This window comes from Aythya ferina, assembly GCF_964211825.1.
Source record: "Aythya ferina genome assembly, chromosome: 19".
In the NCBI taxonomy this organism is placed as follows: domain Eukaryota; kingdom Metazoa; phylum Chordata; class Aves; order Anseriformes; family Anatidae; genus Aythya; species Aythya ferina.
Window position 1 is genome coordinate 4,658,580 of NC_140309.1, and position 12,360 is coordinate 4,670,939.

Genomic DNA, 12,360 nt, shown 5'->3' on the forward strand with positions numbered 1-12,360 from the left:
CCCAGCCCCAGAGCAAAGCTGGACAAGGACCATGCCCCGTGCTCCCCCTGCAGCCATCTCCAGCCTCTTCTTTTCCTACAGCAGAGAACTGCCCAAACTTGCCCAAAGTTCTGCAGTTTTGCCTTTGTTTCCCAGCACCCCACAGCTCACAGACACCGGACCCTGGGGCCAGGAGAAGCCGACAGGTGGGGAAGATGCAGGGTCTGGTCCTTACCAGACCTTACCTGCACGGGGAGCAGGACCAGTGCCATGTGCCTGTGCCCGTCACTTCTCATCCCGGGGAGGGAGAGCAGCAGCAGGTGCCTGACTTCAGCCACAGATTTTATTTAGTAATGAGCTCACCACACCAGCAAGCCAGGACAGGGGTGATGGTACATGAATACATATCTGGAGTAGTTACACAGACCAAGATTTGTACAGCTTTTGTACAGAGGAAGAAAGAAAATGAATCAAATAACAAAATAGACATTAGCAGTCAAACCTTTTTTTTTTTTTTTTTGTCTTTTTTTTTTTTTTTTTATCATACTAACAAAATCTGATAGCCAAAAATGACTAAGCTACAAAATTGTAATACATACTGTACGGGTAAAAGGTTATCATCCATTTATACATCTAGTATCACCTTTATTCTGGTAACTTACATGAGGCCTATACGATCTTAGTGTATTAATAGTTCCCTACAAGATAGTGTTGAGCTGCTAAAGCTGCCAAACAACAGAGTACTGGAATTTTTGTTAAGATGTTTATAGTGTCATTTGCATTACTGTGTTTTATTGAAACCCTCATGCACCTCTTCTGCAAGCCAGAGGAACTGCTGGGGTAGGCAAGAGCCATAAAGCCCGGGCTGATGCCTTCACCCCACCATAGGGCAGCAGCAGAGTACTGCCCCTTGCTCCAGGGCTCCGGCTGTTGCAGGAGGAATAAAGCTGAAATCACCAACCAGGACCAATTTTATTTATTTCTTTTACCTTTTGGTCAAGAGGGTTAGAGAAGAAATGACTGAAGATGGAGCAGGACGACTTCCTGCCCAGCATGGAGCCATGATATACCTGAATTTCTCAGCCTTCAGCAGAAATCCATCACTAACCATAGTGGTAGCGAACCAAGGAGCCTGCGGGCGTGGGGCGAACTCCTGCTCCGCTCCCTGCCCCGTGCTGGGGGGACGCAGCCCCCTGCCGGCTCTCGGGGATGGAGACAAGAGCGTGGCTGAAGCCGAAGGGGGAGTAAAGGCACAAACAGGAACCAGTCCCTGACCAACGACAAGAGATGGGTGCATCAGCGCTGCAATGCCCTTGGAAACCTCCCCCAAAGAACGAAGCCAGTAAGACCAAATATTGAGAAATACTTTATACACCACCACAAATAGGCAAAAATAGCAATTAAACTTACAAATAAATAGAGGAGCCGGGGAACCTCCTTGTCCTTTCCGAGTTTGTCCCTAGTTTGGTCTCTGACAACCTCTGCAGAGCAGCCACTGGAGGCAGATGCCCTTAGGAAGCCTTTTGGTGAGGGAGGACGTGGCTGGTGGCCAGCCCCCTCCTGGCCACTTGATGAGGGTGAGCTGAAGCCCAGACCGTGATAACGTGTCCTGTGCCTGGGGAGCAGCTCCCATGGACCTGCACCCCAAGGGGGGTGCGGACACAAGGGACCCAGCTCCACCCCGCTGCCTGTTTCGGCACAGCCTCTGCTGAGAAGCGCCATCAGCTCCTGGCTGAGCCGCAGGGAACAGCACAGCTCTTTACAGCAGGAGAAGACCACCAGCATTAACTTTAAACCTGCTCTGAGCCATCTGCTGCTGTCCTGCAGCCTCACCCGAGCTGACCGGGAGGAGCCTTGGGACTGAGCCGCTCAGAGGGGACAGTCCCTGGGGGAGGCAGGAGGCAGCTTCTCCCCCAGCCTGACCCAGTGCCGACCCAGGAATTCCTTTGTGGAGCCACATGCATGCTCCCCAGAACCACTCCTGGGGGATCCTGCCCTGTGCGGAGCCAAAGGTTCATCAAGGGAAGTGGAAAATAAGCATGGAACAGAAGGGGCTCGCACACCCGTGGGTGCCCGGGAAGCCCTGGGCTTGGAGACAGGTGGCACAGCGAGGGGCACCAGCGTTGTCCCCGCTCTGCTGCCAGCGGGAGCTGTGACAGTGACTGCAGGGCCATTCGGCCAACAGGAGAACTTTGGGAGACACCAACCCTAAATTCTTAAAGACAGCAGCTCCTGCTGAGGTATTCGCTATTGCAAGCTGTAACAAGGAATGCTCTCTGGGATTTTCCGAAGCGATGGAGTTGAATACACCAACCAGAAGGATTTTGGTCCCCTGAAACGTCCCAGTGCTAGGCAGATTGGTGGTAATCTTCCTGGTGATTAGTGAGAACTGATTAGACACTTCTACGAGGCAGGACGGGATCCCAGTTGAACCATTTCCAGCCAAGCAGATCCCACAGCCTTCCTCCCCCTGCCACGAGCCAGATGTAAGCCGTGTTTCTGACCTGCTTTACTCCCCTGAAGTCACCTCCCTCTCTCTTCCTCCCTTGAGTGGGGGGAAGCTCATCAGTCCTGCAGCGAGTGAGCAGGGCCCAGCGCTATATCGCAGCCTGGATGCAGCCTGGCAACCCACTAAGAAGAAGTGGCACAGTTTCATAGGAAATCAGGGCAAGAAGTGAAGCTGACACACTGTGGTGTTCATCTGACCGCGTCCTGGCTCAGATCTCTGTCAGTGGCCTCCTCTCTTCTCGTTCACAGATGTCCCCTCATCACACACGAGCTTCTGAAAACTGGAGGAGTCAGGCACTAAGGGAAGCCTGGTAAAATATTGCTATTATTTTTCCCTGTAGTACTAAACAGTGAAGCTGAACTGGACTCTTTCACAGGATGCTGTTTCACAGCTTTAAGAGCATATTCTCGTCTTACTCCATCCTAATATCCCCAGGAGCTGTGGTGCAAAGATGCAGAGAGGAATAAAGGCTCCAGAAGAAGGAACAAGACCAAACCAACCCCACATTTCCTTCGTGAGCCAGCTGGTGCCCACTGTCATGGCACAAGGAGACAGCAGCACCCACCTGCACGCTCAGGGTCCCAGCTGCAAATTTGGGTGCTTGCCTGAGCCTGCACTGCCCTGCGCAGACATGAGAGCTGTGCGGGCTCCAGACTCTGATTCCTTCTGCTCCAATTGCTCGTGTTCATGTCTCACACAGCATTTCTGTACCCATCAGATACAGACAGCCTGCATGAATGCTCACAGCAGCGCCTCAGCCTCCTGCATTTCCAGCAGCAGGGGACAGACACTACACCAAAGCCAAGGGCAGGCAGTCCCCAATTAGCTGTTAAATTAAACAGGCAGGGAGGGAACCACCTCCTCAAGGCACCTGTCCCACAGACTGCAGCCAGCACAGAGCCCTCAGGCCGGTGACGCTGGGATGTGGCTGGCTGTGGAGCCTGGTGCTCAGAAGACCCAAGAAAGCCCAAGAAAGATGAACATGAAGCAGGGAGACCAGGCCAGGCAGCCCGGCTGTGGCCCATGATACCATCAGGCCTGCTCAGAGACCTCTCTGCAGGGAGAGACCAGCCAAAGCTGAGCGAGGTGTGCCTGCCCCACCTCAGAGCCACCACAGCTCCTTACTCAAATGAAATAAATACCCCTCTAAAACCAGATTATTCCCCACGACATGCTATGATACAAGTACTCAGCGAAGCCGCCATGCTCCAGAACCAGATGTCTTCTGCCAGGCGAGGAAGGAAACGCTTCCCCACACCCCGTCCTCCTCAGCCTACGCGTACCGGTGCGAACAGTCAGCCCAGCAGGTTTCACTCGCTTGTGCAGGTCTTCAAGACACTGGGGTGGGTGGAAGGGCAGGGACAGACCATGGGGGAAGCGTGCTGCCTCTGGGCACGTGCTTTGGAGCTTAACACCACAAGCAAATCCCTTCACTGTTCCTGTGGGGTTACAGGGACTCACTGACACTTCAGCTACCATCAGGGGCAGCTGTGACCCAGATCACAGACAGTGGAGCAAGGGCAGCTCAAACAATACAAATTCCACAGTCAAAATCAATACAGGTAAGAAACCAAACCCAGAGAGATCTTTCTGCTTCCTCCTGGAACAATGGCTGTCTTGGAAAACTGGACTCCAGGATTGTCCTGATTACATCAGTTAGTACATTATAAACATTGTCCTGCTTTAAAGTGAAAATACTGTGTCTAGTCTTTTGGAGGTGCTAAAGCCAGATGTGGTATTGGTTTTCCTGACTGTGCACAGGAGCTGATACTGGCGTGAAATGATCCTCTCCACCTTTTCTCTATCAGAGCTTCTCCTGGAAGAAAAGAGACCCAGTTAGCGAATGAGGGGAAACACGGAGATCTTTTTACAGAAGGAGAAACTAAGCCACAGAACTGGAGTAGAGACACAGCCATGAACAGAGATTTCAGGCTCACCATGCCCTGACCCACTGCACCGCCAAGAAGGCCACACTGCCTCTTCCTCAGGCTGGCCATCCTGCCTGTAAGGACATGAAGCCTGAGGCTACTGTGCCCTACATCATAAAGAACAGGAGACACCAACAGGGCATGTCCCAGGAATGCTACCCATGTAAAGGGTGACACATAAAGGGCATGTCCTAGCTGATCCCGACAGGAGTCATACAAGTACTGACCCAGGAGGTGGAAGAGAAACTCCCTTCCAATTACTTTTCCCTACAGCAAGTGCCTACTGTCCCTCAGCGTGCCTCTCATTAGTGTCTTCCTGATGTCTTTGAATAGTTTTAACAGTAAAATGAGGTTCCCACCACACTTGGTAAACAGGGTTGTGCAAAGCCCCATGTTTTCACTGGAAATGACATGGTCAAGCTTTGCTGGCAGACCTGCCTCCATTCATGCCCTGTCCCCAGCACAACAGGCAAGAAATCACATCAAGCAGTCAGTTTTAAACAACGTTCTGCTTAGAGCTTACCTCTTGTTTGTGGGATTTATCCTGCTGGTGAATCCCATTAGCAGACCCAGAATTTCCAACAGTCTGCAAAAGAAAACAGACAATGTTTACTGAAGAGAGACAGCCTAGTGTTTGCCTACGAGGGCTGAGGTCTGGCAAGACCGCCTTCTCCTCCCTTAGCAGCCCAACACTCAGCGGCCACTCCATGCAAGGAAAGGGGATTGCAAAAATCCCACATCAATTTTGGCAAGAAATTTCCTGATCTCCGCATCCTGGCCCAATCCCCACGTGGGGGATTGTGTCCTTCCCAGCTATAAAATATCCCCCGCGTTCCTACACGGACACAGATTGGCTCTTCACTTCTGACTCTTAAATCCTGGTAAACAAACCATCAGCCAAGGGCAGCATTAGCTGCAAAACACAGCACAGGGAACATCACAGCAGCAAAAAGGACGTTTGCCATCCCCCGTTTCCCATCTCTGGGGACAAGTCTGGCAGCCAGGACAAGCTGTTCTATCTTTAGAAAGCACAAGAACTTTAAACATTTATAATGTTTCTTTAGCAGGGATAATATGGAGCCCTTCAGCTTCAAAATGACAGCACAACCAGCACAAACAAGGGAAGAAAGCTGCAGCTTGAAGACACAGCATGCCAGATGTCAGTTGCTTGGGTCTCAGTAATCAGATTCACAGTTGGCGAATTGCTGGTGACAGCAAAACCAGAAGTTATGGAGAGACAGGACTGCAAGGTTTAAAACCCATCACATTTTAAAACCTATCATATGGGAGTCCCAGCTACTGTTCTTGCTTTGACCATGAAGGTGCATAATCAACTCTACAGAACTGAGGGTTAGGTGAGCAGGAAAACCAGACAGAGACAAACTGAGCTTTGCGTTGAGAGCCTGCACTGCTTGCCTGGATGGATGAAGAGTGATGCCACTGGTCCGAGTGCCTTGGGGTACTGCACCCATGGCCAGGGGGAAATACAGGCCTTGTGCAAAGCAACACATCCGACCTTGCCTGCAGCACACCCAACCTGCACACTGAGCAGCTTTCAGGTGCCAGGAAACAGGTCTGAAATTTGGTCTCGGTACATGATCACGATAATGAACACAAAGTGGTGTAATTTGCTCCAAATTAAATAAAAAAGCTCCCTGCACAATCGCTACAAGTTCTCTCAGAAAAAGGTCTGAGTGCCAAATCCTTGTCATTTCCTGCAAAGCTGCAAGATCAGGGTCTCCCAAGACATGGAAAGCAAAAAGCTCCTCTTCCTCTATTACAGGACAAATACTTCGCAGCTGCAGACATAGAAACAGCAAGGCAGCAATTAGCTGACAATGAGACGAAGACATACAGTGCCATTATGCTCTCTCAGCTCCTGCACCTCCTTGTGTAATAGCAAGGCCAGCCATGCACATCAAGGGCTGCAGAGCAGTGGCTGACTAAGCCTGCAAAGGGAGAGCAGCAGCAGCTTGTGGTAATTAGAGATTTCCTCCTTGAGCACGCTGTGAAGGCTTTGCAGACAAAGGGAGAGCAATGCCAAGCCAGAGCCCTGGGCAACAGCTGCTGCTGGCAGAGAGGAGACAGGAGGTCAGAAGGTGGTGCAGAATGGGTTAGAGCAGAGATGTGGCTTCTAGAGAAGAAACACCAGTTCCCAAACCACTGTGCCACGATCTCTTTAGGCCAGCAATGTCCCCAGGCTCAGCCCAAAAGCCCCTGGTTAACAACTCCCCTTTATAGGGGAAAGGATGATCAGACATCACACTGAAACCAGAGAGCTTTGATCCAGACTTCCTTGTAACTTAGGCACTTTAAAAATCTGACATCAATAGAAGTTTGAAGCTTAACTTCCCTCAATAATCCCCTCTCTGTCTCTTGATACCGCAGTTTGTAGTTGAAAGCATAATGCTATCTTGTCGTATCTCCAGGATTTCTTCAGCATGAAAGTATCAAAGTAATACCGGGGATAGATTAGCTGACCTCATAAGGTCCATTCCAATTCACTTTATTTAAGATTAGTTATTTTCTACAACTGGGGAAAGAATAATTACCACCTGCACCACCTCTGGAGACAGGAATGTGAACAGGAGGATTTCCTGTTCTCAAGGGACTCAGCATTAAAGCAAACAGAGAACAACTTCTCCTGCCCCTCCCATAGCTTACAACAGATGAGGTTGTCACGATGCATTTTCATTTGACACATAGCAATTACAGGAGAAGCTAAAGTAACTCTGGGGTACTGACAGGATTATAGCATGTCTTGGACTGCCACATACTTGTCATCACGACTACAGCTGTCCTGTCTGGTGCTGGCAGACGGCTGCTGCACCGCGGGATATCAAGAGCCTGTCTGCAGCTGAGACAGCAGAGCTTTCAGGGCTGCAGCTTCTACCTTGTGCTCTCCTCCATGCAGGCAGCTGTTTGGAGAGCCCCCTAACTGTACGGAAGATGGTGAGAGGAGGGGACACGATACCCCAAGGTTACCCCCCCCAACTCCCACCTACACTAGGTAAAACAAACTCTCTGCCCATTCTCCTTGCCTACTGGCTTGTTCTGTACTATTCCAAGGTGTCTGCCCAAACCGTAGCTCATTACTGCACAAGAAAGAAGTTTTCCAGCTCAGAATTTAAGTGAGAAAGTATCAGAGGAGCACTCTGTATCTGGCCTCTGAGAGCCATGACCTGATTGCAGACAAGAGAAAATACAACTGGAAGAGGGAAAAAAAAAAAAAAAGACATGAAGCTAAAAGCTTGGCACGAGGGGCAGGTCACTTCACAGGAGGAATCAGTCAGGGCTTGGACACCACAGGTACGAGATAGAAGAGGCCAAACGTGAAGAGTCAGTTTATTTGCAGCCTTCATTTTCACAAAGAAGGATGCAAGGCAACAATAGAAGCAGTTTTGCTTTTCTCAGAAGAAGCAAGGGAATACTAGAGTAAGTCAGGAAGAGAACAGGAACATTAATGGTACAGCAGCAAACTTAGATCAGATACAGATGCCTCCAGGAGCTCATAAAAGAAACGGAAAACATGTTCCCAGAGTCACCTCTGAAGTTTGTGCTTAAGGACTGCAAGACAATCCTCTCAAGGAACAGATATGGCAGAAATGCTTAACTTCTGTACTGTAAGTGGTCTAAAGGAACACTCATTGTCCTTCAGACCACTTATAGTATGGAAGTTACAGACAGCATAGGAAGAATAAGGACACTTAAGAAACTTTCCTGATGACTGCTTGCAATTTATTTTGTTTTGAAATCCAAAAAAAAAAAAAAAAAAGAAATATTTCTCTCTTCAGACAGCTGTTTGGAAACAATTACAGCGCATCCCAGAGAGTACCTTGGACCATTACCTCTCTCAGAGAGAGATGGCAAAACCTGTATATAAACTTTCTTCCATTGTTCATGGGCAAGGAAATGCAGCCCTGTCTGGGTGAATTTAATTCTCCCCGAAATCCTTCAGGAGATTTGTGCCTGTAGTGCAGAGGTGTGCAGCCACCACATCACTACACAGAGAACAGTTACTCACACTGCAACCTTCCTCAAAACACCACTTCTAGCAGCCGTTCTTACAGAGTACAAAAGGATCTGTAATTACCAACTAGCAAGGCTTTTGTTAGTTTTAAACAACATCTGAGAGAAGGAAGTCTTGCCAGGCTGCTTCTAGCCAAAGGGAAAAAACAAAACAAAAAACCAGCTGTCCGCATCACCTCCTACAGCACAGGGAGGGATCTCAGGGGGTTGCTCAGGACAGATGAGTGCCAAGGGCTGAGTGACCTGGGAAATGAGTGCTCTACCTGTGCTTTCTCCGAGGAAAGCCTCATTGCTTCCATGAGCTTCTCCATCTGGTGGCCCTGCTCCAGCGCGTTGCGCAGCACATCCTCCGTGCTGACCAGCCGGTGCTGCAGCCGGATCACTTCTGACTCCGAGGAGGGGTCGATCAGGGAGTATCGCCTCTGATCCGTTACTGATTTTTCCTTGTCCTTATAAAACGAGAAAAAAAGCTTCAGATAAAAAAACTATAACCACAGAAACAAAACAGAGCACAAATCTGCAGTAGCGAATATAACCATGTTTTGATTTCAACAGTAGATGGGGTCAGAGCACAGCTCTAAAGGCAATCATATCAAATGCAACCAGCAGAAGCTCCAATTTATTCCCAACAGAGTTCAAATTATTCACGTTTCAACCACTGGAGGCCACTGAAGTACACTGGAATTAGAGGACGTTGTTTTACACATCTTCTGATCTAGGAATAAGCAATATGGGGAAAACTGACTGGCTTTCAATTTATGCCAAAGATTTTAGCCCTCTTTAGCCATGGATCTAAAATATGTGGGAACAGGGAAACAGCGGAGTACAGATGGACATTTCATTGCTTAATGAGATGCTGCTAGGCCAGGCCACAGCTCACTGGTAGAGGCATGGAAGCTCCCGTCAGCAGCTCACTAGTAAAGACAGCAAGCCTCATAACCTGGAGTAAAGGTGAAGTGCTAAAATCCTCCCAGAACAGCACAGAACCCCTCCAAACCCCCAGCCAAAGCCAGGAGGGGTTGGTTTTGATGCTCTCACCAGCACGACCAGTTTCTCTCGCAGCCCTTTGATGTCATCTTTGAGCTTCTGCTCCTTCAGCCGCCACTCTGCTTTGTGCACCTCCCGGCTCAGGTCCCGCTCTGGCCCCGGTGAGTGCCGGTTTGCCTCCAGTAAGAGTGCTCTCAGCTCATTCAGGCTCCTGGAAGAAGCAGAAAGAGGTGAAGACATCCCCAGAGGCTGCACAGCACTAGCACCAGAGTCCTGCCAGGCTCCCCTTCACCTTTGCTACAAACCCCAGGAAAGGCGAGCCAGCAAACCCATCCCAACTCCTACAGGGGCTCCAGATCTCCTCTCCCCCTTTTTGTGCCAGCTTTGAAGAGCCTGGGACCCCCACAGGCACCACGTTTCACAGCAGGGCAGCAGCCAGCTCAGCTGACTGGTAGATGATATTCAGCACCCACATGGGCACTGAGCTGCATCTTGCAGCTCCCGATGAGCAGTGAAAGGGCAATCCCTCCTGTAATCAATTGTCCCTACTTTTAACCACATTCCCTCATGAACAGGAAAACTGGGGGCTGGATTTCAGCAGTTCAACCAGGAGATTTCTTTTGGGGCAAGTTACAGGACTCTGAACACGCATACCACCCACCCACCCACCCCCCATTCCTCAGACCCTCACACCAACCTTTCCTTCTTGAGCAGCTCCTGGCTAATCAGGACCAGCTGCCCCGAAGCATCGTGTGTTTTCTTGGTCAAGGCTTCCAGCTCACCTTCCAACCTCTTCTTTTCTTTTAACACTGTATCTGCCTTCTTTTCTGCAATTTTGCATTTATTTTCCAAAGCTAAGAGAAGACAAGGATATGGGGAGGAAGAAAGGTTGCTTATTTCTTTACTCACATTTCTACTTTCTGCCTTCCCCAATTCCCACTTCTACAAACACAAGCCTGGTAAGCTCTGGATCTGGCTCTGCTTAAGTAGAGATCTCAGAAACAACACACCCAGCTCCATTTCTTTCAGTTTTTGACGTTCAGTGAGCCCAAACCCCTCCTCACTTGATACTAATGTCTTCTGCTGGATTTGTTCTCTTCAAGGACTGAAACCCCTGAACAAATTCTTAGCAATGATGCCCACTAACAGGCAGGCAGTGTCATGCCTTACCCCTGCCTGTTTGAGCACCTGGCCCCTTATTAACGCAAGTACAAAGGACGAGCAGAGAAACGCCTTGCTCCCACCAGCACTGGATTAGGGAAACTTACCACTTACTTGGGCCCTTAGGGTTTCAGTCTGGGACACGAGCGATGACACCTCTTTGTCTCGTTTGCTCAGCTTGTCTTGGAGGTCTTTAAGTGAATGAAAAGAAAAAGGGAGATTAGAAGCCTGCAAAACACCAAGCAAGTCAGGAAGGTATGGAGCATGGGGTACGGTCAGGGAGCATAGTGCCAGACAGGAGGTGTGACAGGGGCATTGCTCACTGCCTCTCACCCTATACAGGCATTAGCAGGCAGGATACATGGCTAGGAGGCTGGGTTGGACAGGATTAAGAAAGCAAACACAATGGGAAAAAATAAATAAGAATGACACTTCAATAAAAACACACCCAGGAAAAAAAATAACAAAAAACCTTTCAGCACATTTCCTTGTGTTACCTACTGCACTGGAAGGCAGACACTGTTTCATAGGATTTTTTTTATTTTATTTTTTATTTTTTTTAAATCTGGAACAGTATTTCCACACTCAGCTATAGGTCTGAAGCATGATGCTTTTAAGGCTCTAGTCTGTTTTTAAAGTACATCCTTTACGTAGTTCATTCAGTGAATGAGCATGAACTGAGCGGGCATTTTAAGAGCAGTGGCTGATGGACCTGGTTGCGTTCTGCCCTCATGAGGCACAATCCCTTGTCAACCAGCATACAACTTTGTACAACTTATACATCATCCTGTACCTGCAAAACCAGCGATGGGAGACACTAATATATAGCAAGCACTAGCAGCGTATGGAAATAGGACTAAGCACCCCGTCTGAATTCACAAAACTGGAGAAACACTCAAACTAACCTAATTCCTACCAGGTAAAATCTAAGTTACTGGGAGAGCCACAGTGATCTGTTTAGATTGCACATCCTCAGCAGGACTTCAGAAAGGGCTGTGCAGAGAATGGACTCCTCAAAGGTGCATAACTGAAAGCTACGACTCCATGTGTCATGTTTGAAAAGAAGTGACAGGTTAGTGGTTTAACATCACCTTTGTGATCTACACTAGAAAGGCTTCTCTGCTAAAAGCAATCCTAAGGAAATAAGGAATAAGGAGACATGAGTCCTCTGGGAATGAACAAGGGAAGATGTGACCTTGGAGCACCTCACATCAGCCCCAGACCCTCCATGGAGGACAAGACCCAAGCCACCCACAGCAATGTGGCAGCACATCACTCCCAAGAGAGAGGGTCTAGAGACTGCCAGGGCCATGCAGCTGTAACCTTGCCGGGCCTGCTGTTGCTCGGATTAGGGGTTACAGCTGTAAATTGGATTTAGTGACTGCATTTTACCTGCTGTAAAATCCCTGATGGGACGGAGTGTGCCCATTTCTCCAGGTCTGTCTCCAACCTGCACCACCTACATGGTGAGTGTACAACACCAAAAACATCCCGCCTGTACATTTGCTCAGTTTAGACAGCAGGAAAGAGCCAGACAACAAATGCCATGCAGCAAAATAGGAGATGAAATGACTTCCTAAACCCCTTTCACACAGCTGTGCCTGCAGGAGCAGAAAGTCAGAGGAAGGGTCCCTAGAACAGGGTGCTCCAGGACAAACAGAACCGTGTCATACCTTCCATGGTCTGCTTCATCCGTATCTTTTCTTCTGAAATGTCATTAGTTTCAATCATCTGAAATAAATATAAAACATGAAAGGTAAAACAGCC

General features: G+C 49.0%; 1 protein-coding gene across 4 annotated transcripts in view; it reads right to left on the bottom strand.

The window, feature by feature from the left end:
• Positions 1 to 303: 303 nt before the first annotated feature.
• The window catches only part of CLIP2 (CAP-Gly domain containing linker protein 2), an 80,793-nt gene continuing 68,736 nt past the window's right edge, over positions 304 to 12,360 (bottom strand). For all 4 annotated transcript variants that reach the window (XM_084492844.1, XM_084492842.1, XM_084492843.1 and 1 more), the window contains 7 exons: positions 12,267 to 12,324; positions 10,701 to 10,784; positions 10,130 to 10,286; positions 9,484 to 9,643; positions 8,709 to 8,894; positions 4,940 to 5,002; positions 304 to 4,304 (listed from right to left, as the gene is read on the bottom strand). In XM_084492844.1, coding sequence (XP_084348970.1) covers positions 4,293 to 4,304; positions 4,940 to 5,002; positions 8,709 to 8,894; positions 9,484 to 9,643; positions 10,130 to 10,286; positions 10,701 to 10,784; positions 12,267 to 12,324 — 720 coding nt within the window. In that variant the 3' untranslated portion in view covers positions 304 to 4,292. The remainder of the gene's footprint in view (positions 4,305 to 4,939; positions 5,003 to 8,708; positions 8,895 to 9,483; positions 9,644 to 10,129; positions 10,287 to 10,700; positions 10,785 to 12,266; positions 12,325 to 12,360) is intronic.